This window comes from Gobio gobio, assembly GCF_949357685.1.
Source record: "Gobio gobio genome assembly, chromosome: 17".
Taxonomy (NCBI): Eukaryota; Metazoa; Chordata; class Actinopteri; order Cypriniformes; family Gobionidae; genus Gobio; species Gobio gobio.
The window spans coordinates 29,062,188-29,090,032 of NC_137110.1; the positions used below are offsets into that span (position 1 = coordinate 29,062,188).

Consider the following 27,845-nt stretch of genomic DNA (forward strand, 5'->3'; position numbering starts at 1 on the left):
ATATATATATATATATATATATATATATATATATTCGTTAAATATATTATTCGTTTATCATTTTTATTTTCAAAATGTAGGCTATTTAATTGAGATTGAGGTGTATATATACCTCAATTAAATAGCCTACATTTTGAAAATAAAAAATATAAGGCTCAAACATGCGTATTTATTTTAGTAGGCCTACTTCCGTCAGTGAAACAACATACTACAGCCTGTAAAACATTTAAATAAATATCTGTAAATAATCGAAATATAAATAATATAAGTGAAATATTAGTTAAAGAAAAAATGTGTTTATATTTCCCCACAGACGTGCGTCATATGCCTCTTTGCGCATCATTTTCTAATATCTTCATGTTTTCTCCTGATGTTCCAAAACTGATAGGCTACTTGTAGTAAAATGTGAAGAACGAAATAATCTTCCGCAGGGTCAAGAACTTAGTCTTTGTTTGATTATGCGCTGTGAGAGAAAGAAATCTCCGGTGTGTATGAAATACGCTATACACATAAACCAAGTCTAAACTGTGTTAAATAAAGTAAAGTTTGAAGTAAAATCTATCTGTCCTACTCCGTTTTCTACTTTACCACAGTAGCCTAAATGATGCGAATATAGCCTACTCCTAAATAAATCAAACAAGGAAGAAACGTTTAATCCCCTGTGAGAGATGTAAATGAGGATTTGGGAAAATAAATAAGAGATTCCATGTCCAGTAGAATAAAATGGCATAAGCCTATTGTTACATTTTTGGAAGTAAGCACTGAACTCCCTGAAATGCCTCGATTTAGTCAGTTTTCTTCCAGGAAATATACATGTCACAATACTGTATATCTGAAAACAAGTGCTCCAACAATATAAATGATTAGAAAAATAATAATTTAACATTAAATGATCTTGTAAACTTGTAAATGTTCAAAATAGGACTCCTTTAAGTTGTTCCTTCATACTCAACTCCCTATAGTTTGCAAACCACCTCAACCATTCTATAGAAGATGCCATACCCTCTGCCCTTCACCTGATTGTTCCTCACTAGGGAAAACAAGTAATGCTGTTCATCTATTTCAACACTGAAACACAATTCCTCAAAAGCAGATTGAAAAGCTGGCCTTAAATACCTTTTAGTGTAAACACGTCCTAGACAATATAACAAAGAGACCACAGACGGTTTGGATTGCCTACAAAACCTTCAGCACAATCATGCTAAGCATCAGCATCCCCCTGGTCTGTGTCAGCTTCTGTTCATTTTGCTCATTCTGGATTGTGCTGCCAAGAACAAATGTAATTACATTGTCAAGTTTGCAGATAACACAACCGTTGTAAGCTTAATCAACAGAAATTATGAATCAGTGCACAATACGGAGGTGGAGTGGCTGGAGGCCTGATGCAAACTCAAACTTCAACCGTAGAGATTGTGACAAGTTCCTAGGGGTGGGTGATATGACAAATTTATTTTCACAAAAATAGGGATGGGGAAATATCCCTTAAAAATACACAGACTGTGTTTAAGGCCCAATATGCAGTGAAAGAAAACTCAATTCGGCATTCAGAGAGGATTGCACCTGGATCCTTAACATTACTTACATAGTACCTCCTCCATCCTCATCCCCTTTTACGGGGGTACCAAGAGAATGTTCTGACTAGGGCTGGACCAGAATATTCTAATATTCGTTCGATGGGTTGGTATTCGATTTTCAAATTTGTGATTCGAATATTCATTGTTGTTTTTTTCCTCTCATTCGCACTTGCATATGTTTACACTATAAAATCACTATAAAATACAATACTTTTTTAAATTATCTTATAGCCAAGCCATTTTTAATAGCCTCGTTATACTTAATAAATATATTTGCTTCTTCTTAGTGTTCCCTGCAGCAGAGCGCACAACTGCACAGGCTTATATAGCAGAAGCCATGTCTGAGCTTGCATTTTGGGTTAAACTGCGTTCGTTTGACATTGTGGAAAATAGAATAATAGAATCAAAATGTATTATCCTTTTTACACGTTAGAGATGTGATGGTGAAAACATTTTCCCTCACCATTTCCCTCATTGCTGTGCTTGTGCACGGAGCGGCTGAACGCATGCAGCCGTGCACCGTTTACTTTCGGTTTGCCAATTCAGGGGCGGTTGCTTGAATTGTGGGTTCATTAGCTATTATTCTTAATGAAAAACATAGCAACAAAACAGTACAATGACAAACTCCCTTAAATAGGCGCTTTTACATCGCTTTGAAACCAAACATTCCGTGATCATCTTGTAATTTAGCTCCTTGCTCTCGTGAAGAATATGATCTGACTGCTGCTGCTGATGTGCTGAGACGCCCGTTAGTTTGGCTCAAGTGGCACGTTCAGTTTTTTAATTGTAGTTAGTCTAAATCTAACTTCAAATCCAGGCCCTATAGCCCGGCCCTGGTCCTAGACGCTGAGGCCCTAGCCCGGCCGTGTCCGACAGCTTACCAAAACTATCGGCCCGAGTCGTTTCGTTGCTTTATTAAGTTCATTTAGAAAAAATTTTTAAGCATTTTTTGGTTTGTTAATTTAAAGTTTTTGTTAACGACCAAGCGGCCAGCGGCTGACAGGGTGTTAACCGCATGTTTGATCAACACTTGTTTATTTATTTGATCAATGTCTTGCTTATAATACAATCCATAGATATAAAACACTTCAAGCATCACAATGTTGGTTTAAACGTTTAGCCTATACTATCACTTTTTTGAACCACTTTTAGTGCCATATAGTAAACGTTGTTGAGTAAACGTGTTCAAAAACAAATAAATAAAAAACAGGCCGGTTGTCTTACCTTACACCTCTCCGCAAAATTAATATAAATCCGATCTTCAATTCTTGCGCAAGCCTATGCACATTTAATGGAGTTCACGTCAACGAAAGCAACAGATATGAGCTGCATTATAGGCTATTCATCAGCTCATTTCAAGATCAAAGACCGCAATATCAGAACAAGTGACCTAAGCACTGTAAGAGCATTTAGTCTCATTAGTTTTAATGAAGATGATTGTGTTTTTGAGCATCTAAGACGTTCGGCAGTTTGCGTGTTGGCTTGCTTTACTCATTTGCGGAGAAACTCTATACACTGTGCGAGCCGTCTTGACAGTCGTGGTGTCATGGTCTCATGTTGTTTCCACCAGCGCAGCACACCTCTATGTTTCTTTTAATTAATGAATGTCTAAAATATAAAATGAAGGAAAAAGCCCGCGTTTGAGGTATGACGTGAAAATTGGCCCAAAGCCCGGTCCCAGGGGCAGAAATGCAGGGCTCTAGTTAGTCTGTTCTATAACTAAACAGAATTATACTTTTTACTAGCTACTATAATATATAAAAACTGGGACGTAACAGACCTGTGTGTTTTGTATCACTAGTTATTTGCCGTTCGCAGAGCAAGCCCTGCCCGCGTGAGGCGCGCCGCTTCTCCAGATTCCAGCCTTTATTAGAGAGAAGGATATGTTCAGCTCCTTCCCTCCGAAGCTTTGAATATACGATGTTGATTACTACCAAAGCTTCAAAGCTCAAAAAATGGTATTCGGACCAGCCCTAGTTCTGACCAGCTGAAATACTCTCTGGCATGGGAACTCTAAAGCTTTCAAATCCTTTAAGCAGACAGTAAAGACAACTGAGAACATTACCGCCTCCTTTGTCCCAACAATCCAAGAACTCTAGCATCTATAAGGCCATCAACAGGACTCAGACCTCATTGACATTTTTTATTTGCAATCACTGCTGACTAGAAAAAGATACTGGCCAGGCCAGGTCATTCAGCCTCCACAAGAGCTTCTTACCACAAGATGTAAGACGATGTGAGGCTAGACAGGGTTTAAAAAAAAAAAAAAAAATCAGCACTCACCATCTGCTTTGTTGTTGACTTCATTACCCAGCATGTCACTTTCTCAAGGATTGCTTAACAACTGCAATAATTCCATAGACTGTTGCTAAAACTGAATCAATTCCCAAAATCATATCTATTCTCAACACAATCATGGCACTCAGGAATCCTTGTCATATTGATGTCATACTGTCATCATACCAATATTGTTGTATTAGTGCTGTAATGTGTCCCACAATGTCATATGTGTAATGTGTCTGTATTGTGTCTGACACTGTCTGTATTGTCAAGTCAAATCACCTTTATTTAGATAGCGCTTTATACAATAAAGATTGTGTCTCATAGTGTTTCATAGCTTGTCCATGTGTGTATTATTAAATACTGTGTATACTGTACTATGTTCTGCAGTGTCCTATATGTACTGCGGTTACAGTCTTAAAATCCCAAATAGTTTTATGTAAAATTTGCACTAGGATCTGTAAGAGAAATGCAATTTTGTTCCTTCATGTACTGTAAACACATGATTGACAATAAATGACAATGGCAAGAAATGTTGAAATGACTTGACAGTACTTTTGGACAAACGAATGGAAGTAGAATGTATTACTGTCAATCACTCTGAGATATTCATGATTCATAACAAGCCTCAGTTCTAAAATGCACAGTTCTTAGCTTTCGAACAGACATATGAAAATGATAATAAAGCTGACACTGATGAAAAATGCCCATAATAAAATTCCAATAAACTTGCCTTCCTCACGATGGGACTGCCATCATTAATGAGTTGTGCTAGCATCATAGCAACATTATGATCAATGGTGGTAGAATGATCTGTTCTCTCAGCAGAATTCCCTACAAACGTACCCAACGCAAACACAGCTGCACACCGCACCTGCCAATGACACAACAGAAAACATTAATGAATTACACATAGTAGTTCTAATAGTAGAAAAATATTAGACTGGCCAACTTTTAGAACCTCTGGTATGGGATCAGATAGTAGACTGTAGAGCTTCTCATGGGCACTATCTCGAACTCCACACCAGCGTGCAGAATCAAAGTTCTGCCAGATTCTGCCCAGACAGATTGCCACCCACTGCCTCAGGAGAGGGTGAGGGTCGTTGAGCTGTTCCAGACAGATCGCAATCAAATTACCCTGCAGACATGCCTCCTGATGGACAGAGAGGTCAATCAATAATCAGAAAAAAACTAATGAAAAAAAAAAAAAAGAATTTGTATGATATTATTGTAATAAAAACTATATATATATTGTACTGTATAATTCTGAATATATGTAAACATTACAATTTTTTATGTTTAGATATAGATAGACAGACAGACAGACAGACAGACAGACAGACAGACAGACAGGCAGACAAATAAATATGCTCTGATTCACTCATCCATTTGTGTCATACCTGTCCTGTGTTGTAGTTGTTGACAATGACAGCAAGGATAAAGACAGCCATAGTTCGATGCTCAGCCTGGATAAAAAAAAAATCAAGACATTGAATTAACTGTGTTCTTTTCACTGCCTGTCCGTGATTGCATTGGTCAAAAGCGATGGAAATTCCAAACAAAAACAAAGCATAGTTTGAACTGTGCAAATATGGCACAGCAGATTAAGTAAACAAAACAAATTTTGTTTTGAACAAAATGGAAAATTATTCAGTACCATCTGTATGATACTTACGGGCATGTACGGGTCAGCCAGCACAGACAGGAAGTACTTGTGTCCATTGTCTTTTACAAGATCAGCTTGGCATGACTACAGAAAAGAGAAAAAGGGAGAGAAAAGCAGGAGGGAGAGTAGGCGAGTGTAAAAGAGAAAAAAATGAAGGAGTGACAAAAATGAAACAAACACCATACTGAATGCTGACAACTGTTTCTTCCAAGTTTTCTCTGAATCAAACACTTACTTACTCCCCTAAACAATACTCAACTGCAGCATGTGAGACACTTCACTGATATAACAATAACACAATAACAGACTTTGGAATTACCAGGGAGACAGAGAGAAAAGCTAAATGTCCCATCTCAAACAGAATGTGTGTTGGAGGATAGTGTGGGCAAGGCAGAAAGGGCAAGTTTTACTATCAACTGCTTGTGCTCTCCATTTCATCTGGTGAGTTTTTTTAAGCACCATGTGCTACAGTGAACAGAACGATGACACATACTGATCACTCTATACAATTTAAATATTTCTGCATATATCTGAACGGTAAAAGTTTGGGGTCAGTAAGATTTTTTAAAATAAATTAATTATTGTATTCAGCAAGGACACATTAAATTGATAAAGAGTCAATGTAAAAACTTTTACATATACAGTGTAAAAGTTACACTATAGCGTGGTGCAGGGATGACGTTAAAACCCGGAAGAATAATTCGCCACTGGTTCCCTCAAGATTTTCCTATGGGTTTTTGTAATGGGTTTTTTAAATTTAAAACAAACAAACAAACAAAAAACCCACAGACCTTATTTTACTCATATGATTAGTAGCCTGATTAGCAGCTTTGGAGTGTGTTTTGCTGCAGTCTCAGTGAGGGATGTGCATGAATGATCATCTATCTCTGCATGTGTCTTAACCACTGCTGTCAGAGACGGATGGCAAAACTTTCACTTCCACTGCCCTTCCAGTGCCACACCAACGTACAAAAATACATTCAAAATGTTATAAACAAAGTTATATTAAAATAATTTTGATTACACAGATTAATCCACAAACCAGGAATGTGCATTAAAAAGAAAATAGGATATATTTTGATGATACTTTTTTTTTTGTATTTAGAAGAAAAAAATAAATAAATGTAGCATTTATATATCAGTAAAATCACAAAAATGAATTTACTTTCTAGTGATCAATTTATCACTGCATGTTATTCCAAAAAAAAAAGTTGGAGTTGAAGTTACTTACATGCATTCTTCCTCTGAAATGACTTTATGCAGACTAAGTGTTAATCAACAGCCAAATAGCTACTTAGACATTGTTTAAGCAAACTTGTATTTGGTTTGGCTGTATTGTTGTATGTGAAGCTCATTTTTCACTATCCAATCAATTTGTTGTATGTGAAGCTCATTTTTCACTATCCAATCAATTTCACCATCAAAGTGACACATTATAAAAGTAAAGTAGGATTCTAACGGCAATTTATGCTGATTTTAAGTCTGAATTATTAATAGAGTTTATTTGGATGATAGATTAGTTTTTCCACATAGTAACAAGGCACAAATGTGAATGTTTCTGATTTTGTTGTACAAATATATTTAAATGTACAAATGGGACACACTTCTGAGATCTTAAAGAAGAGCATTTTCATCAGTTTCTATTAATTTTTGGACTTTCTTTTGGTGAACACTGCTTAAAGCTGAGGTGACAGGAGTTAAACTGGGACTCACCTGAGCATCTGAGGCTGAGAGTCTGACCTCTAAATCATATTGATCAATCAGTAATGCACATAAAACACATTGATAGATCAATCTTTCTAAAAAAAACATGAACAGAATAAAGTCCCAAAAACTGTGGGCATAAGGAACAACGTAAGAGAGATAAATATCAATAACACTGTGCAAGCCAATAAACAGAGAACACTATCATGAAATAGCATGATAGAATGCAGTCTAAAATAAAAAAATCTATTTGCTGTTGAAACATTTAAACTTTCAGTTGTTTGTCCTAAAATGCTTAAGTTTAATATAAATTCACATTTTTACTTTTCTTAATCAAATTATGTCACATTATAATACACAAAAACATTATTGTGACTTTACATATTTAAACTTTTCATATATGCAATTTAGACCATTTTATTACATATGCAGATATTTGCATATATCAAAATGTAATAAACTTTTATTTTTGTTTTAATCTTTTCAACAACTCAACGGTTGGTAACTGTCAGAGCCTTCATTTTCAATAACCTGTCAGTTATATAATTTATTTTTAATTAAAAAAAAATTGTAATCAGATTGGAGTATCAATCATGATAGCTTCAATACTAAAAGGTTTTTAGCTGGTCATTAGTATCTAAATGTTAATTACTTAAATGTTCCGAGAATTACAGTATGTGGAATTGTGGTTAAAGCAAAGGCTGAAATGCCAGGGATGAAGAGGTTTACATACACTATCTACAGCTAAGATCTTTGCCCAGATGAAGACCAAAAGAGGCCTGAGCTCTCTCGCTGAACTCTGCAACAGTTTCAACACGTACGGAAAAATCCCCACTGAAAGAGCCTGCAGAGAGCAAAAAGACCGTGAGAGAGAGATAAAGATTAGAGGATGATGGTGATTCAAGGCGGCCAAACGTTCTCTTTGAAAAACTTATGCAATTGATTTATTTAGATTTCTTTCTTTCACAGGTCTCTTGTATTCAAAATATCATTGTATGATGGTGTATGTGAATTACACAACTAATTGTACATAAGGCAGGGGTGGGTGGCTTCAGTCCTGGAGGGCCACTATCCTGCAGAGATGAGCTCCAACCCTGATAAAAACTCACCTGGCTGTAGCTTTCTAGAAATCCTAAAGACATTAATTAGCTTGTTCAGTGTGTTTGATTAGGGTTGGAGCTTATCTCTGCAGGACAGTGGCCCTCCAAGACCAAAGTTGCCCATCCCGACATAAGGTGTATGTAAATTGACAGACATATGTATTATCTAAAGGTTACTTAAAGGGTTAGTTCACCCAAAAATGAAAATTATGTCATTAATTACTTACCCTCATGTCGTTCGACACCCGTAAGACCTCCGTTCATCTTCAGAACACAAATGAAGATATTTTAGTTGAAATCCGATGGCTCAGAAAGGCCTCCATTGGCACAATGCACTTTACACTCTCAAGACCCATAAAGGTACTAAATATGTCGTTACAAAGTCCATCTCACTACAGTGGTTCTACAATAACTTTATGAAGTGACGAGAATAGTTTTTGTGCGCAAAAAAAACTAAATAACGACTTATATAGTATATATATATGATGATTTCAAAACACAGCATCATGAAGCTTCGAAGCATTATGAATCAGCGAGTAGAATCATGATTCGGATCGCGCATCAAACCGCCAAACTGCTGAAATCACGTGACTTTGGCGATCCAAACCGATGAATCGGCTCACTGATTCATAACGCTTCGAAGCTTCATAAAGTTATTGTAGAACCACTGTAGTGAGATGGACTTTGTAACGACGTCTTTAGTACCTTTTATGGGTCTTGAGAGTGTAAAGTGCATTGTGCCAATGGAGCCCTTTCAGAGCCATCGGATTTCAACTAAAATATCTTCATTTGTGTTCCGAAGATGAACGGGTGTCGAACGACATGAGGGTAAGTAATTAATGACAGAATTTTCATTTTTGGGTGAACTGCTTAATTAACTTTAAATGCAGTTAATTAAGCAGTAGTTTAGTTTATGTAAGCAAGCTTTAAAGTAAAATAAAGATAAAAATAAATGTTAGAGGTGTGTTATCTACTGTCTCACCAAACTGACGGCCCAAGGGCCCAGGTCCAGAAATCGCCCAAGCAAATCTAGTGCTCTCAGTCTGTGTACCTGACTCAAGAGGACCTAAGAGAAACCAGATGGGAGAAAATTAATCTGATGTTCTGCTCTGTTCCATAGCTAGTAGTGTCAGTGAGGAGTGGGTGACAGGGTTATATCAAGTCAAGTCAAGTCAACTTTATTTATATAGCGCTTTTTACAATGCAGATTGTTTCAAAGCAGCTTCACAGTGTTAAACAGGAAAGTAATGCAACAGAATTTGATTCGGCTGTACAGCCGCTCTGGAGAAAACGGTGATGTCATCTAGCTCATTTCAATTATCATACAGCGACAATGTGGACAGATCAGTAATTTAGTTGATGTATTTAATTTAGTTAAGTAATTACATTTATTTAGATATTTATTTGAAAATTTAGTGTCCCCAACTGAGCAAGCCAAGCCAAAGGCGACAGTGGCAAGGAACCAAAACTCCATCTGGTGGCATAATGGAGAAAAATAAACCTTGGGAGAAACCAGGCTCAGTTGGGGTGCCAGTTCTACTCTGGGTTAATTAACAAACAGTGTATGATTATTATTCTGGCAACTTTACAGGTCAGAGGTCATATCGAAATATTCGAAAGATTTGTAAAAGACTAACAAGCTAAAATGTTTCATTACTGGGGGAGGAAGCTACTAACCAGTTATCCTTTATTTTTAAAAGCATCTTTTTAACAATATTAATGACCATTCTAAATTATATTAAAGGGATAGTTCACCCAAAAATGAAAATGACCCCATGATTTACTCACCCTCAAGCCATCCTAGGTGTATATGATATTCTTCTTTAAGATGAATACAATCGGAATGTTATGTACTACAAACATTATAAACACTACAAAACACAGCTATAGGCTATTTTAGCCCCTCACTCCACAACAAATCCTTTAAATTTAAAGGTATTCAGAACAAGAATGAAAAAATATAAGTAGGCTAACTATAAACGAAACAAAATCATTTAATGAGAAACTGAAAGTAACCAGCGTTAGGCTCACATAGCCTAACTCTCTCATTCAAATCCAAATTTTTCCATATTTGCGATGTATTTGGATGCTAAACCATTATTTATTATAGGCTTTGTACTTCACTCTCGTCCCAATATTGATGGAAAAAATCATCCTCTTCACATGCGCAAAAATGTGCTTGAAAATAGAGATCTGCACTACTGATGGACTGCCGTGGGACTCGCGGGAACCAATGCATAGAGAGCGGCGCGGGACTATTTTTGATGGCTGAGTAAGGGCGCAGGCGGTAAGGTACTCGTGTGTGTGCGGATTGCGGGAGAATAAAACTATTCTCCAGGGACTCCCGAAAAATAGAAATATCTAAAAATAAAACATCTAGACACAAATAAATTGTTATTCATCTATTGCACAAAAGCAACAAGAACAACTAAAACAAAATGAAAATGATTTACAGGTGCAAGCATAGGCAGATTTTCTGTTTATAACATGTTTTTGCTGCATTGTGCAATGTAACCAATATGTGTTTATTTCTAGAATGCAATGGCCAAACAGATGCATTTAAGATAGAAACCACTCACCGCTCAAAACGTCCGAGTTTTTGCGCAGTGCTGAATCCTATATGCTGGCAAATCCTCAAACTCTAGTCAGGCCAATCACATCGTGTATAGAGTCAGGGGGCGGGCTTAACATAATAACGGTAGAGTTGCAGCAGTTCCGCGTGCTACTTGAAAACAAAGAGGCTGGCGAACAGCGGCCTTTCGAATCGTCAGAGTTGCGACAGTTCCGTGTGAATTCCCTGCTAACAAAGAATGGCACTGAGGTCGTTCTTAAAAAAGGAAGATGTGTTCAGAGTTTTGCCGACTGGAAACGGCAAAAGTTTAATCTATCAACTAGCTCTGCTTCACATTCTTCGTTGCTCTGGTTGGTTGTAGCGCTATCCTATTGCGTGCAGAGGGAATTTGAAAGACAACCGTTTATCCCACCCCTCGGATTGAGCCCTGCCAATGGTGTGTTCCCAGACCCAACATATTGATGTGGGTCTGGCTTGTCAGGCTATGAAACAGTGTCAAGGACGTACAGAAAAAATCTATTTATACTTTTATGCGGACGGGAGCGGGACAAAACATGAATGTTGTGGCCTTGCGGGCGGGAGCGGGAGAAGGTAACATAATTTTGCGGGAGCGGGACAGAATCTTGCGGGAGTGGGACTGAAAAATCTGTGCAGGTCTCTACTTGGAAACACTACAGTGGAGCGGTGCTCACTCTGAATGGCATGAATTGTAGGCTACTATTGACTATTTAAACTGAGCTGTGTAACTTTTTATATGTTAGGTTGACTATTTTATTTTGATAATGAACTGACTGCGATGTCAAGTTTGCAATGCTGGAATATGTTGTTTGTGTGCGAGGCGCCGGTGCGAACGAGCAGAGGTAACATAAAATACTCCGTAATTTTGGTCATATGGATAATAAGAGTAGGACATCGTTCAAAATTGCAAAGTGTTCACTTACATTGTGCTATTGTAAAATAAAGAAAACAAGATGTGCTTTGTCGTCTGGGTTTCCATTCATTGAACTTGTTTGTGGAGCGCCGCGACCTCACAAAAATTAACCAAACTCTGCAGCACACTGCAGTTTTTTCTTTCTTTTTGTTAATCTGTTAATTATTTAAGTAAAATATATTTTGCATATTTACTCCTTTTATATAGGCCTATAGACTGATTTTATGAAAACAAATGTTTTTTTTTTATTTTTAATGTAACTCCATTTTCCTGAAATCATCCTGGCCATTTCTTAAGTCTCAGGACCCACCCGAAGGTTTGAAAACCACTGGTCTAGACACCTTTAAAACGGAAATAAATGACTTCACGTGTAAGATGGGTGCTTGTCTGCAAAGTTACAGAGTCTCCCACAAAATATACCCCACACAGTCTCCCAGATATCACTTTTGCAAATGTCTACATCACAATATGAAATATGAGCATAATGTACGCCCAAAGAAAGAAGGCCAGGCTTCAGTGAATTGCAGTGTTGTGGCCATGTCGTGGAAATCTGACTTGAGATGGAACTGATACAGTAAAGCCGACAACATTGTTAGCTGTAGCTGTGTGTTGGCTGTAAAATGGCTGTAGAAGCCTTGGAAGCTGAAGCTTGTGATTATGGGAAGGGCCGTTACATTTCTGACACATGCTTGAGGTGTTTGGTCAATCACAACACACTAGGTAAGCTGGTCAATCAGAGCACTTTTTGGAAGGAGGGGCTTTGTAGAAATCAGAACTCAGTCAGAGCGTTCAGACTGACTGGGAATAGAGGTACATCAATAAAATACAGTATGTGAACATTAAAGAATATTAACCCATATTATTACACCAAATAAACAAAATAATGAAGTTTTAAAAAAGCATCATCTGGCCACTTTAAAATGTTAGTTTAATGTTAATAAAAAAATGTATGGGGTGGAATTTTTTTTGTTTTGTTTTCATAAGTAATTTTAAGCAGTTAAGCATATGCCTTTAGTAGATCAAAAGATTTGAGGTCATGAGAAGCATACATTTTAGTTTTAGGTAACAGTTCTAGTTTGCATATTCCTATGCCAGCATTTTAAAACCCTGTATACGTGTGTATGTATTTAAAGCATCTAGATATTGTGGTACACACTCTTAGTGTGGTGAGGGGGTCCGGATACAGGCCTGCCCAGAGACAGAGCGTGCTGTGTAAGGAACGCAACAGAAGGACTGCCCACCTCAATGCCCACACAAAAACTCCAAAATGCCTGCAATCTCCTGCCAAAACAATATGCCACCCTGCCACCAAGGTATTAATAGATTGCAGGGTCACGTCAAATCATGGACTGTGAAAATTATCAGCATGCACCTTGGCTATAACAGGGCGTTCCTTAATACCCTGAGGCCTATGGACGGAAGGAAGAAAGAAAGGAAGGGGAGAGATAGAAAAAAAATAGAAAGAAGTGAGAAGAATATGAGGGAGGTCTGTCTTTTTTCTGACTCTAGCCAAATGGAAGATTAGTCAGCACTTACAAGGGATGTGTGTGTGTGTGTGTGTGTGTGTAAAAGCGTGACAGGCTGCTGAGTTTAATGTAAGTGTGAAAATCTGAGCCCATCTGTGTGCACAGAAGTGCACAGAAGCACACAGAAATTATTTTAAAAAACTATTTTACTCAACTTTTATTTACAAGAGATTGTCAACAGGAAACAATAAATGTGATCAGGAAAAATTTACATTATAGTTTTTTTTTTATCAGTTTATGCATTCCCTGGGAATCAAAAGCAAGATTTTTTATTATTTTAACACATTTGTCACATTTACATTAAATTTATGTATTTAGCAGATGCTTTTATGCAAAGCAACTTAAATGATAACAAGGATAATAGAGAAGAATAAGTTACACATAAAAAATGAAGACCAAAACAGATTGTAACCCACTGACTTTTTGTTTTCTTTTTCAAAATATCTTCTATTGTGTTCCATGGAAGAAATAAATGCACACAGATTTAAAATGACATGGGAAATGAAGATAAATTATGAAATTTTTCATTTTGGGTGAACTATGCCTTGAACCTTTTTTATTTTGGTCACCCTATGAGACAATACAATACAATACAAATGTGAAGTTTAAATTCACATTTACACTCAATCAGATTAATTTCATAAATCGAGGCCATGATTTCTGTGGTATATTTGAATATTTTATACAAAATGGGTACATTTAGAAGTCTGTGCAGGCGTGCCGTGTGCTTAAAAGAGTGTAGGGAGTGTGACTTTATACTACGTAAAATATGTGGTGTGGGTGTGTTCTTAAAAACAACAGGAAAGATCAGAAATAGTGTTTAGAAACACAAATACTAAAAGTATTTTATATGCGCGGGATAGCCAGATACAGTATATTTAAACCAGGATAGATTGTATTCTAAATCTGCAAGTCAAGTTGCATGGTTACACAGAGTACGAAGATGTGTGTGTTGCAGTATACAATAACCCTGAGATTCATGAGGTTTGTGCTGTATTAACAATTCAAATATTAACCATGGACATTGCATCTGACAAGATTATATCAGTCCAAAAGAGATCCTAAAAAAGGAATCATGGAACATACAGTTCTACTGGGTAGTGTCAGTGGAATTTAGGGTAGTGAGGCAGTGTGACTGCAACACCAGGGAGCTGGACCACAAAAACTCTTTTTGTGTATTTTGTACTCATTCACATGTGATGCTGCAGTCTCAGCAGTCAATAGCCCTTTTCACACAGCAATCCTGGTAAATTACCGTAAAATTTCCAGAATGACCGCCTACGAATGACTGGTAAATACACGAAAATGCTGTTCACACAAGCAATGGAGCTCTGGCTTTTTACCGGTAAGAGACTATTAACTCATCAGCTCCAAATACCAATAAATTCTGTGATGTCAGTCACTGGAAGTGATCTGTAAACACTGCCCCGTAGTCTTCATTCACCTACGAGGAGAAGCGCTTCAATTTCATTATCTGTTTAATTTGACCACATTTTTGATGTCGGAGTGAAAGGAGTAAGGGATGATTAAACAGAACGTGTTATTGCCCTTAAAAACACGAGACGCACATAATAGTATCACACTGCAGCACTGATGAATGGAAAAGAAGGCTGGGTCTTGAGCATGACACGTAGAAAAAGCTGCGAGAAGCTTCTCCTTTAAAGGGGTCATAGAATGACATTTTTGTACAAGTTAATATGATTCTTTAGTGTCTAAATGAAAAGTTTGTAATATACTTTAATTAAAAATTCTCATTAGTATTGTAAGAAAACACAAATTTTACCTGGTCAAAACCAGCTCAGTTTTCAGCAAGTCATTTCAGTGCATGTGACTTTAAATGATAATGAGCTTTGCTCACCCCGCCCCCTCTGCTCTGTGGGGCGTTCGGTTCGACCCGACACAACACCACAACACACGTGGAGTGTTGCCTTGACAACATTTGATGGTATATTTTCGAGAAATAATGGCAACGGGAGTCTCTGAGGAAACATCTGAGCAACCTTATCATTTTGAACCGGAGTCGGACAAGGAACAAGATGACGAACCCATCGAAGTTCGAACAGGACGTTTCTGAATGGTTGGTTAACGTCATGTCACTTTGATCTATCTTTGTACTGGCAGAGTAGTGTAGTTGCTATGTGTTTACTGATGTGTTAGTTCATTGACAGATTGATGTTATGTTTTAAGATTTTTTTTTTTACATTACTTCTTAATCAGTAACAGACACCGTTATAAACCATGTACAAAAGTAAGCTTAGTGTAGTGTTACCACGTTAACTTTATCACCCGAGTACACAGTTTGTAATAACAAACATAACGCGTTGTTAATTATAAACGTGGGATTATGAATTATATTGAGAACATCATACACAGAAAGCATGCCGTAATGTAACTTACCCTGTAAACTTTAGCCTCATTCATCGTGAAGCATGCAAGCGATTTGCAAAGATTAATATAAAGGTTAATAAAACGTTACACTCACATCTTCCTGAGGTGCAGCAGGAACACGATCCTTTTTTCAAGAGCAGCTTATTAGCAAAACCTGCTTTATACTGACGCTCGTTTATAAAGCAGTCTGCTGAGAAATGATTCGCGCAAACATTGACGTTGATCGGGGGGAATATTCCCTTCTAAAACAAAACTCAGCAGCCACTGGGTCTTCAGCAGTTCGGATTTAGGAACATCAAAATGACTGCTGTGTTCGTTATTACACCCAACAACACAACACCACAATCGCTTAGACGCCATTCTGCTCCAGAGTATCAACAATGGCGGACTGATGACAGCTCGCTCAGGGCGGGTCTGTGTTGAAACGCTGCTGTCAATCAACAATCTTAGGAGGGGCGTACACCGTGTAACGTCACACGGTCAGACGGCTCGATTTGAGACAGGGGAAAATATATAAGGAGATTAAAAAAAAACACTGGATGTATTTTTATCATTATAGGATGGTTGTGTACAGGCGCTGCCAACACACATTTCCGTATAATCAACTTGTAAAAGTGCATGTACCATTCTATGACCCCTTTAAACATTCAGACCTGTTTTGTGAAACTAGTGATTCTTTGTTGTAATTGATGAATTATCTTTTATTCATTCTACCTTTCCCTGCCCCTGACAACTTCCCATACTTAACAGGTGTAAATGAAAAGTGGAGACATTTTCACACTGAAGCAACGGGAGGTAAAAATGTATAAAATAACAAAAAAATTAAGGAACTGAGAAATGTCATGTAGTGTTTCAGCAGCAAAACTATTGTATTGATAAAGGTTATTAACGGTTATTGTGCGCTTAAATTACTTCATGTGTGTGGGGAAGAGAGAGAGAGAGAGAGAGAGAGAGAGCGAGCTTGTTACATTCTCTGTGAGGCAAAAATGCAAGTTACCTGCAGGACGATAGGCAGCTGCTCCGGTGGGTTTCTGTTCTCCACGCCCATGGTCAGCCACACCTGAAAGGCTGTCAGCTGCTCAGCGAAGAACGGACTATGCTGTGGATAAACAAACAAAACTCTATTGTGATTGTGACCAGTATAGAGTGGGCAAACAAGCACTTTGTTAAATCAGCCATAAACAGTGTACATAAGTGATCCGGACGGCTGTATTGATCCCAGTAGACATAAGTTTTACATTATATTTTCTCTGTCCAGCCCGTCATTCATCTCCTTGCCTTGTCTTTTCACTTTCTGTGGGGAATGTAAGTAGTCAGACGGGTCTGGGGGGGGGGTACATTTACTAACACTATATTGTTTTATATTTCTCAGGACTTATATTTTAAGAACACACACGAGCATTGGTAATTGGATAAAAAAATACTGTTTAAAAATAGAAATTAATCATAATAAATGCATCTCCGATATTTTCAAAAGAGCATAAAATAGAAAAAGAGGAGGAAAAAAAGTCTGTTTTAGTTTATTAGATAATGCTGATTATACAGGAATATTCCAGTAGCTCTGAAGTCAAGTCAAGTCAACTTTATTTATATAGCGCTTTTCACAGTAGATTGTTTCAAAGCAGCTTTACAGTGTTAAACAGGAAAATAATGCAGCATAATTTTATTCAGCCGCATAGCCACTCCGGAAAAAACGCTGATGTCATCAGCCCATCTCAACCATCACACAGCGACAGTGTGGGCTTTAGATCAATAATTCGATCAGTAATTTAGTTTAAATGGTTAATTTAGTTTATTATTTAGATTTATTTCGATGTTTATTTGAAAAATGTAGTGTCCCCAACTGAGCACGCCAAGCCAGAGGCAACAGTGGCAAGGAAACCAAAACCCCATCAGGTGACCTAATGGAGAAAAATAAACCTTGGGAGAAACAAGGCTCAGTCGGGGTGCCAGTTCTCCTCTGGCCAATTAACAAACAGCGTATGATTATTATTATTATTCTGGCAGCTTTACAGCTCAGAGGTCATAATAGATCAGAATATTCGAGGGACCGGGGGCAACATGCTGGAGATGGGTTTATTGAGGATGATGTTGATTAAATAATTATTAAAGTGCAATATTCGAATGATCGGAGGCAACACGCCGGAGATGGGTTTATTGAGGATGACATATCGATTTAAGTATTATTTAATTGTAATATTCGAACAATCTCAGTCAACTGAAGCATGCAAATGTAATAATGGCTTAACCAGAATACGGACCTTTACTTGAAAATTATGAGCATGTTAACAGTCAATGTAAAGTTTCAGGAACATTAGTATATATAGCATAACAAAAAGGGGGTGTCTGCCACTAATAATCTGATTTACAGCAACTGTGAATAGTGTGTAAATTGGCAGTTCTACCACACACTTTTAAGATGAAATAACAGGAGCAGCTCCCTAATCCTGATAATTTTTCTTTTTTCTCCTACACAGATGCACAAACACACATACAATTATAAGCATATACATATTATTGAATCCCAAAAGTAACAAAAAGACAAGGGTGAATGTGAAACAATTTATTTTGTCTTGTCCCAGCACTACGTTACATAACTGAATTTCAGTCGTCCAAACACACTTTTAAGATTCTGAGAACAGCACTATGAATGTCAGAAATAGCATATGTCGCACTAAACACAAATCACATCAGGCTGACAACCTTACTGCAACCGTTATACAAAACAGACACTGACTCCCAAATATCAGAAAGTCACAAGAGTCAGTCCATTGGAAAACACTTTACAGATCTCAGAAGGGAAATTAAGCTGTAATTGCAGAAGCGTATACCCGAAACAACAGGTACTGCACCTCATATTCAGTAAACAACAATAGGTGGAAAAAGGAAATATATAAAACTACAAAAGCTATGTCGTAGCAATTAGTGCATGAGTCCATGAGGTTTGAGGTCATGAGATTTGAATAGGACATCCTGATCTCTGTCTTGGTCTGTTGATTATATAATATAATACTTTTTCTAGATCTTAATGTGGGAGGACAATGAAACATTTAGCTGAACTTCAGCTTTTTTTTTTGTCGTTGAATTTGACTTACTAATCCATTTCTGTTCATCACATTTCTTAAAACATTTAGAAAGAGGGGTCAGAGGGGTGGTCATTTGACCAAATTAAATTCAATGACTAATGATGGCAAACATACAATTCCCTTAGAGTATGATTAGAGATTCTACAACTGATTCATCATAAGTAGGACTACAGTGCTAATACGAGGCAAAGGAAGAATAGATATAAGAGACACTGAATTATTGATCAGGAAATAGCCTCTCTCTGTCTAATTTTCACTCAGAGCCAGTATAAGTCATGCTCACCCTGAAGGCTGTGCCCTCCTCGATGATGGTGGGAAGCTGGGAGAGGCAGATGTCCACTGCAAGGTCCCATGCTTGCCTGGACACACACACAGACAAAGATGACACACTAGTCAATCCCACACTCACATCTCTTGCAGTGAGATTCTAGGCTCTGATAACATGAAAAGACACAAACATTTATCACACTCATTATTAAGGCAGAGAGGAGCCTATACATTTACCCATTTGAAATCTTTAAAGGGTTAGTTCACACACAAATGAAAATTCAATCACCATTCTTAAAAAAAGAAAGACAAAAGAATTGTAAACACAAAAACTAAATTGGTATAAACTTGTCCTATAAATTAATGAGACATTTGGTCAAATAGTTTTGCTATAGGACCCAAATTTTGCATTGGTCAAAACAGTACCAAAGTTGTATTTTATATTATCTTGTGTAGATTTGTTGATGGTTTTTGAGGACAGGGGCAAGTTACATAATTATCCATGTTGAGATCTGCCTAATTTGGCAAGCCATCTAGTGACAGATGGATCTGCACCAAAACACTGTAGACTTTGGCTTTTGACGTCAAAAGATACTGTATATGGGAAGTGTTTTCACTTCCTTTTTAAAAATGTATTAGTCTATTTATCTCGCTATTCTAACTCTGCATACTCTAAAAAATGCTGGGTTAAAAACAACCAAAGTTGGGTTGAGAATGGACACACCCAGCAATTGGGTTGTTTTAAACCAGTGAATGGGTTGTTTTAACCCAGCTGTTGGGTTAAATGCTTTTATCCCCCTTTTTTTTAAGAGTGTACTGTAGCACAAGTTGAGAAGCACTGCTTTATAGTATCTGCATGTAATCCGCACTGCAGTTGTCAATGGCTGCATGCAGTTATTACATAAGAACTTATTCTCTCTTGACACTTCACATGAAGAAGCAGTGCTGAGCTTTCAGACCTCCATCACACACTGAGGTTTAACATTACTTTTTCCTAGAGTATTTTCTTTTGCCATATAGGCTGAGAGAATTGCTTTGATCACAGAACCTGCAACACTTTGGCTATATTTAATTCATGACATTACATAACACATCAAAAGTGTTGTCCACTGAAGAGCCAGAACTACAACTATAATACAATTAGCTTGACTCTAATCACCAGTATTTCTCCCAGTAGAATGTAAATATGCAAAGATTTAATGGAAAGAAAGTCTCAATATCATTAGGCCATGCTGCAGTAATGGAGCATGACAACAGGTAACAGCATATATCCTCCAGGCTCTAATATCCTCATTCCACTGCTTTATTTTGTCTAGCCAGTTTTCGGATTGATCAGATTTTCCCTCTCATAAAAATATTTTGTGTTCTAACTTTTTCTGAGAAGCTCTATATGATATACTTCTCTTCCTACTGCTGGTTGCCCCATCCCATTTTTTCTGCTACAATATGTGTCGTCCAGAGCTTGACATTAATTAACACCCGCCAAATGCGGGTGGATTTAAGCAGTTGTGTGTAACGCAGTCACTCCTACTAGACACTTTGGCATGTTAAATATTATAATAGACTATACAGATTTTAAAATTGTAGACTTTTAAAAAGGCATCTGAAATAATAAACTAAGTGTTGTCAAATATATTGATTTTTTGATACATGTAAACACTAAAATATCTGAAACAGCTTCTAATAGCCTACTCATTTCCCACAGAATAGATACACAATATGTGCTTTCTCTTTCATCTCACCGACAGCGAGTTACACAGAGCTTAATTTGACTTATTCCCGCAGATTTTATGCTCACACGCAAAGTGCGCTCACAGTAGGCTATGGGTCCATGCGCCAGATCATAAAGGGACATGAATGAAAACATCCTGCAAAGTTTTAAATCTGAAAGAGCAGCGTATATAAAGTTATTGCCTCTCAGAGCGACTCTGAGTCAATTAAACGAAACGTTTTTCTAACAAGTCGCAAGCCGGTTCGTTGTGACGTCATAGCATATTGTATGCTATGTAGCATATTGCCCATTCACTTATTGTGCGCACACGCCGCACAGACACAAGGGAATCCTTGAACACTGCAGCTGATACTGGATAGCATCATGTTGAGAAGATGCTGTGCTCTACAATGTGTTTATTGTGTTTCATATTGCATAAGTATCTGGCTAACCGGCTAACTCACGTTATTACTGTCTTACAGAAATACTACTGTAAATCAGTACTGCTCAAGTTTCGGGTTGAATAACTTCCAATGTTTCATCATTGATTCGGACTAGAGCTGGGATTGATGTAAAATCGACGTCATCGTTACTGTGTTTACAGTGTGTACAATTGCTGAGCTTTAGGAAGCCTCCGGATGGAGTTGGAGTTCAGTTATGGTAAAGGGCGTTTGTTTCCGAAATACGCGCAGTACGTGGTAGACCAATCACAACAGACTGGGCCATCTGACCAATCAGAGCAGAGTAGGCTCGTGTAAAGGAGGGATTTAGACAGACTGATTCATCCATTGAGTCGTTTAATGGCAGTTTTTCCCCATGGTATCGATGTCAAAATTGTGGCCAGTGAAAATGCTGAATGGCTAGAAACTTTGGAAAACCACTAGCCACAGTGGCTGGTGAGCAAAAAAGTTAATGTAATGCCCTGTCGTCCCAAGAAAAGAAAGTCTGCTACACGGTGGGGGATGAATGGATAAGTGGATACTAAGTTAACAATGTACAGTACAGATCAAGTTAATCAAATGAGTAAAATCCCAAAACAAATGCAAACTCACAACTTTGTTTACCAAATCGTAAAATTACCTAGATTCAAACCTGGGATTCTTATTTTTCACCAACATAACAATATTGATATTAATCTTATTTACTGTGTAGTATAATAAAAATGGTATGTATAATGTAGTAATGTTTAATTTATATTATTATTGTTTAATTATTTATATATTAATAATATACATTACTTGAATAATATGCTGATTAATTAACCAATTACCGGTTGTACGAACTAAATTAACATGTTGAATTGAAAGCCCTAATAATAATGATCAGTTTGGAGAATGAATGGTTGTTTATTTGGAGAGTTACTGTCCATTCGGTACACACTGCGATGATCATTTAACAAAGATCATTCACATTCTCTCAGTCCATTTCCTGTATTGTTTCTCGGTCCTTTACTCCCTTCCCTGCTTTATCATGTCTCCTCCTAATAGTGGAAGGCACAATCATTCCTCTCAAACATTCCTGTAACTCTTGCTCTCTCCATATCACATCTTCTGTTTCATAAGATCAGAAGACTCGAGGAACTTTCTGCCCAGTGTAACTAAAGAGCTCTGATGCTCCATTATGAAACTGGAATCTATTTCTCTCTTACTAATGGCATGTTATGAGATTCAAGCTTCAACTAGCTGTGGAGAACAAAGCACTATTTCTATTCCATCATACACTGCTGAGGATTACACAACTCAGGTTTAGCCAACAGCATGCTACTGATGATGGAAAACAGGGGGAGAGAGCTGGGGAATGAAGATTCATAATATAGTTCATGTAAAATGCAGAGGGAGAGAGCTATGAGTAAAATACCAATGTAAATAAATAAGTAGTGCCGTTAACTGTGGGAATACAAAAATTATCTTTCTCCATGGGATGTTGTTTAAAACCTAGTGCATCAATTTGACTTCTAGTATAAATATAATAAAACAGAATATTACTGTTACTGAGAGGTTGTGACTTGAGTTGAAATCATGGTTGCCTCAATACAAAAAATGGTAGTGAATACCATTACCAGTGAAATTTCACAATTCACAATAAGAATTTTGCTACAGCAAAATAATGCTCTACTGAATACACAACTTTAATTAAAAAATTATTTAAAAATTGATTTTTGATATTTGTTATTAAAATATCAAGAAAATATTAACATATGAAACATTACTTTTTGGTGTAATTGAAATAATACTTTAATTAAAACAATGACATAAGAAGTTAAGTATAGTCCATAATCAAGAACAAATAAATTGATTAAGATAAAAATACTTATCTTATCAGTATTGTGGTTTGAATAATATTAATGACACAACAGACAGTATCAGGTCCATTAGGCTACATTAACTCGGTAAACACTAAAGCACAAGTATGACATTTTGAAACAAAACAAATACTTAAAGAAATTAAAATAAAAAATAAAAACTGTACCAATACCAAGTACTGAGAAAGCATGGTACTTTTTTATTTTAATATCGACTTTACACACAAGATGAGTAATGAAGCTGAATAATTCCTTAAACCATTGTGGTACAAGATTTTACGCAGAATACTTATGCATGCATTTTAAACTTCAAATTAGAAACTACAGGGATCTGTTCACTCTGCACCCAATTCTGATTTTAAGAACAGGGTTTCTCTTCACGGTTATTTTGCAAGTGAAAACTCCAGTAATGTCCTTAATAGATTTGTTTAGACATTGAAGTCAATGTACAATAAATACATCAGCTGCCATTGTAATTGACTTAGCACGATGAAGGCAATATTGTATTTTACAAATTCATGCATATTCTTTGACTGAAATAAAGAGTGAGTGAATGTAGACATTCTTGTGTTAATACATATAGCACCCGAAATCTGATCTAAACATTCAGGCTCAAAAGCATTTTCAAAAATTCAATATGAACTGGATTTTTATTGCTCAGACTATGAACAACTAAATATACGAGTCATTTTTGTCCAATTTGAACAAAGGTTGCATATATTAGGGAAAATGATGATGTATGTGTGTTCACATCCATATACTTACCACATAGCGTGCATGTACGTAGGTGGCAACCTGGGGCTGCTGACTGGTGTACAGTTATATGACCTCATAATTCTCTCAGCCAATAGGAAATTACGAAATAGACTGGCCACCAAAAGATCCTGACGAAACAATTTCTGGAAAAGATCTATAGAGAAAGAGAGAAACAGATTTTTATGACATAGGTGATTGCAGTGAAATACTTAATGAGATCCAATTATGATGTGTGTGCATGGCAGATTAAACCCTGGTTTTCATTAAGCAGATTTCTCTTTGATGCACAAAAATGTATTAAAGACTCTGAGAGGTTCGGATATACCCGCAGAATCATGCTTGGTTCCTCCTCAGGACAGAGACAGCAGCAAAAACTTCAAAGTTGGTGTTCTGTGCTGCTTGTTTTGGGAATTTACATAAATATGCTGTGCTTTAATGAAGAACACTGTACAAACTGTCAGTAAAGCATTTATAGAACTTGTGATTGCACAAACAAGCATCATTATATTTCTTCTTGATTTCTGATGTGTAATTATTCAAGTTCAAACTGATTTTCTTTCTAAATTGTTTAATACGTTTTATATCAGTAAATCAAGCCAGTGACTAAACAATCAACTTCACATTGTTTCTCTTAGTAAAATGAAATAATCTGTTATTTAAATTGATTAAACTATATGCAGAAAGCATTCAAAGAATGGTTTCTTTATAATGACTGAAACTGTCAGAATATCTGGACACTTCCCAAAAGTCATGTTACTTATAACGATTGACGCTGTTACACTACACAAAGCTCTTACTGTATTCATATCGTGTTTGCTGTTAGTTGTGATGAAAGTATTTTGTGAGAGTACAGAAATTGTCCCTGAATAGGTCCCTGTGCCCCCCTCCGAACTGTTAGGAGGGAGACTCCTGTTAGGAGGGAGACTCCTGTTAGGAGGGAGACTCCTGTTAGGAGGGAGACTCCTGTTAGGAGGGAGACTCTGAACTGTTACGAGGGAGACAGACTTGATAACAGTGTGTAATTTTCTCACTCAAACCACTGCTCAGGATTCACTGCTTCTGCTACTGATTGCTTTTAGAAGGAAAAGCATGCCCATAACTGCTGGTCTAAGATCTAAGATACTGTATGTTCTGTGTAATAATAGCATATTTTTAGTGAAAAAGAGTTGGTAAAAGATCCAGTGCGTATCTGTATTTGCACTCGACAGAAGATTCAATTTCCAACGTGTTTTCGCTTCGGTGAGTAATGTAGCAATGGCCAATCACAGGTGTTTAAGTTAGAATCCACTCACAGCTTGAGTTTTTATCCAGTGCTGAGTTCTGCACGTGCGTAAATCTTCTCTAACAAAGTGTAGACATTATGTAATTGAGAGATTCATTGTGTAGTCAGCTTCACGGATTAATAATAACAGAAGTTTGTGAGATCGTGTTCATTGAATGAGTGACAGCTTTTAGTGAGTATCAAGGGAGCGCTCTTTGTGCTATAATGAATATATTAATAGGCCTCGAATATATTCAGAATTTGAATAGAACTTTTGTTTTCCGTTCTTGACAAGCGGCCACATACACGCTTCAATACATAGGCCCATCCGCATATAAATGCGGGATTTACTCTTGAAATTACTGACAGTGATAAATATTTATATACGTATCGAAATCAGGCTAATATAAATGTCAGGAAAAACGATTCCTGGCTGCATGTCAATATCCATGGATCACTGGGCCTCTGGTAAGTTGTAAGGAACACTATATCGAGTCCAACCTTTAGTTTAAACTGAAAATAATTTTTTTTACTTGCGTTTTCCCTATTAAACCCAGTCATGCAGTTCTGCCACTCAGTCCGGCAGCGGGAAAGTGACGTTGATGCATACCCTTTAAATGTATTTTAAAATGCAAAGATATTAGCCAATCACAGCAGTGGGCATTTACACTGAAGTCTCACAGCACACACGCCCCTTCAAACAGAGCATTTAAGCCAGAGGGCTAAAATCAGGATAGAAAAATGACTTTTATTTCCAAATTATAACATGTTATGATCTAAAAATCATACTAATAATGTAAGTGCACCTCAGAAAAGATTATAAAATATTTTTTTTTAAATCCACTTCACGACCCCTTAAAGAGGCAAATATAAATTTTGAAAATGAACTTGGCAAATTGACTGGGCGATACATTGAATATAAGTAATATTATTGCAATTTCTTTGCTGACAGTATACAATTAAGGAATATTGTGAATATCGAGATTAAAAGTTCATCTTTTTTAAAAGAGTTAAAAGTTCATGTTATAAGACATTAAGCAAATTTTACTCCATAGCGCAGTGGAGGCAACTACATTGATCAAAATTTGCAAGAATACTGAGCTCAGTCAGTGAGATAGCGCTAAATGATTTTTATATTGATACATTTAAGTAAATATGATTTTAAAAATTCATTTTGTGCTAGTTTTAGTAAAAACCTTTAAGCAGTAATTGCCTAGATTTTTTAACTACATATGTATGTAATGTAATTTTTAAATATTTTTCATGGGGTCAAAAAAAGCACTTTTTATTTTGCAAAAATATTGAGATACATATTAAATAGCATCAAAATACAGAAAAATATCAAGACACAAATTGTAGCTACAGTGAGGAAAATAAGTATTTGAACAACCTGCTATTTTGTAAGTTCTCCCACTTAGAAATCATGGAGGGGTCTGAAATTGTCATCGTATGTGCATGTCCACTGTGAGAGACATAATCTAAAAAAAAAAATCCAGAAATCACAATGTATGATTTTTTAACTATTTATGTGTATGATTCAGCTGCAAATAAGTATTTGAACACCTGTCTATCAACTAGAATTCTGACCCTCAAAGACCTGTTAGTCTGCCTTTAAAATGTCCACCTCCACTCCATTTATCATCCTAAATTAGATGCATCTGTTTGAGGTCGTTAGCTGCATAAAGACACCTGTCCACCCCATACAATCAGTAAGAATCCAACTACTAACATGGCCAAGACCAAAGAGCTGTCCAAAGACACTATAGACAAAATTGTACACCTCCACATGGCTGGAAAGGGCTACGGGGAAATTGCCAAGCAGCTTGGTGAAAAAAGGTCCACTGTTGGAGCAATCATTAGAAAATGGAAGAAGCTAAACATGACTGTCAATCTCCCTCGGACTGGGGCTCCATGCAAGATCTCACCTCGTGGTAGGGCTGCACGATAAGGGCCAAAATGATAATCACGATTATTTTGATCAATATTGAGATCACGATTAATTATCACGATTATTTGTTGATTTTAACCAAAACAATTTTTTATTGTCACACAAGCTAATTACATTTACTGCCTTCACATCCATATTGTGCAACATTCCTGCTAATGTACAGATATGTGCATCAAAATAAAATAGGTCCTCTTATTCACCAAAATTCAGTGAATCTCCTTAAAGAATAAATAAAAATAAATTAAAACAATAAAGAAAATGTAGCAAAACTTCAACAGGGCACTATTTTACATTTTACAATGTGTAAATATATTTTAGGAAGCAAAATATAAACTTAAGTTTTACCTGCATAATGGATGTGAATAAAACTAAAAAATAAAATATACAATCAATAAGAAACAAATATTCCATAACAGAATGTAACCAAATAAGAACATTTCAAGGCAGAAGAACTATGGCGAAAAGAATATTGGCAAGATCACGCTCTATTTCCCCTCTGCGTTTTCTGTACATCGCAGGTAGTGCCACCTTTGAAAAATAATTACGCGAGGGGATCACGTATCGTTTATCCAGAGTGTTGACCAAGAATTTGAAGCCTTCGTTTGTCACCGTGTTTATTGAGCACATGTCTTTAGCCAAATGAAATGCGACTGCATTTGTTATTTCACTGTGTCTTTGAGAGGTGGATGGGTATGGTGATGCGCTAAAGAGGCTCGCTTCGATGGATGTCTGAGATGTTGTGGGATGATTAGTCTTTGCAACGCATTTCTTGG

At 36.8% G+C, this 27,845-nt stretch overlaps 1 protein-coding gene across 2 annotated transcripts in view; it reads right to left on the reverse strand.

Moving 5' to 3' along the window:
• Positions 1-27,845, reverse strand: part of rptor (regulatory associated protein of MTOR, complex 1) — a 377,545-nt gene that overhangs the window by 108,687 nt on the left and 241,013 nt on the right. For both annotated transcript variants that reach the window (XM_079841367.1, XM_079841366.1), the window contains exons 10-18: positions 23,873-24,017; positions 19,111-19,186; positions 16,739-16,840; positions 9,307-9,390; positions 7,958-8,068; positions 5,530-5,604; positions 5,255-5,320; positions 4,816-5,007; positions 4,588-4,728 (exon numbers count right to left, since the gene is read on the reverse strand). In XM_079841367.1, coding sequence (XP_079697493.1) covers positions 4,588-4,728; positions 4,816-5,007; positions 5,255-5,320; positions 5,530-5,604; positions 7,958-8,068; positions 9,307-9,390; positions 16,739-16,840; positions 19,111-19,186; positions 23,873-24,017 — 992 coding nt within the window. The remainder of the gene's footprint in view (positions 1-4,587; positions 4,729-4,815; positions 5,008-5,254; positions 5,321-5,529; positions 5,605-7,957; positions 8,069-9,306; positions 9,391-16,738; positions 16,841-19,110; positions 19,187-23,872; positions 24,018-27,845) is intronic.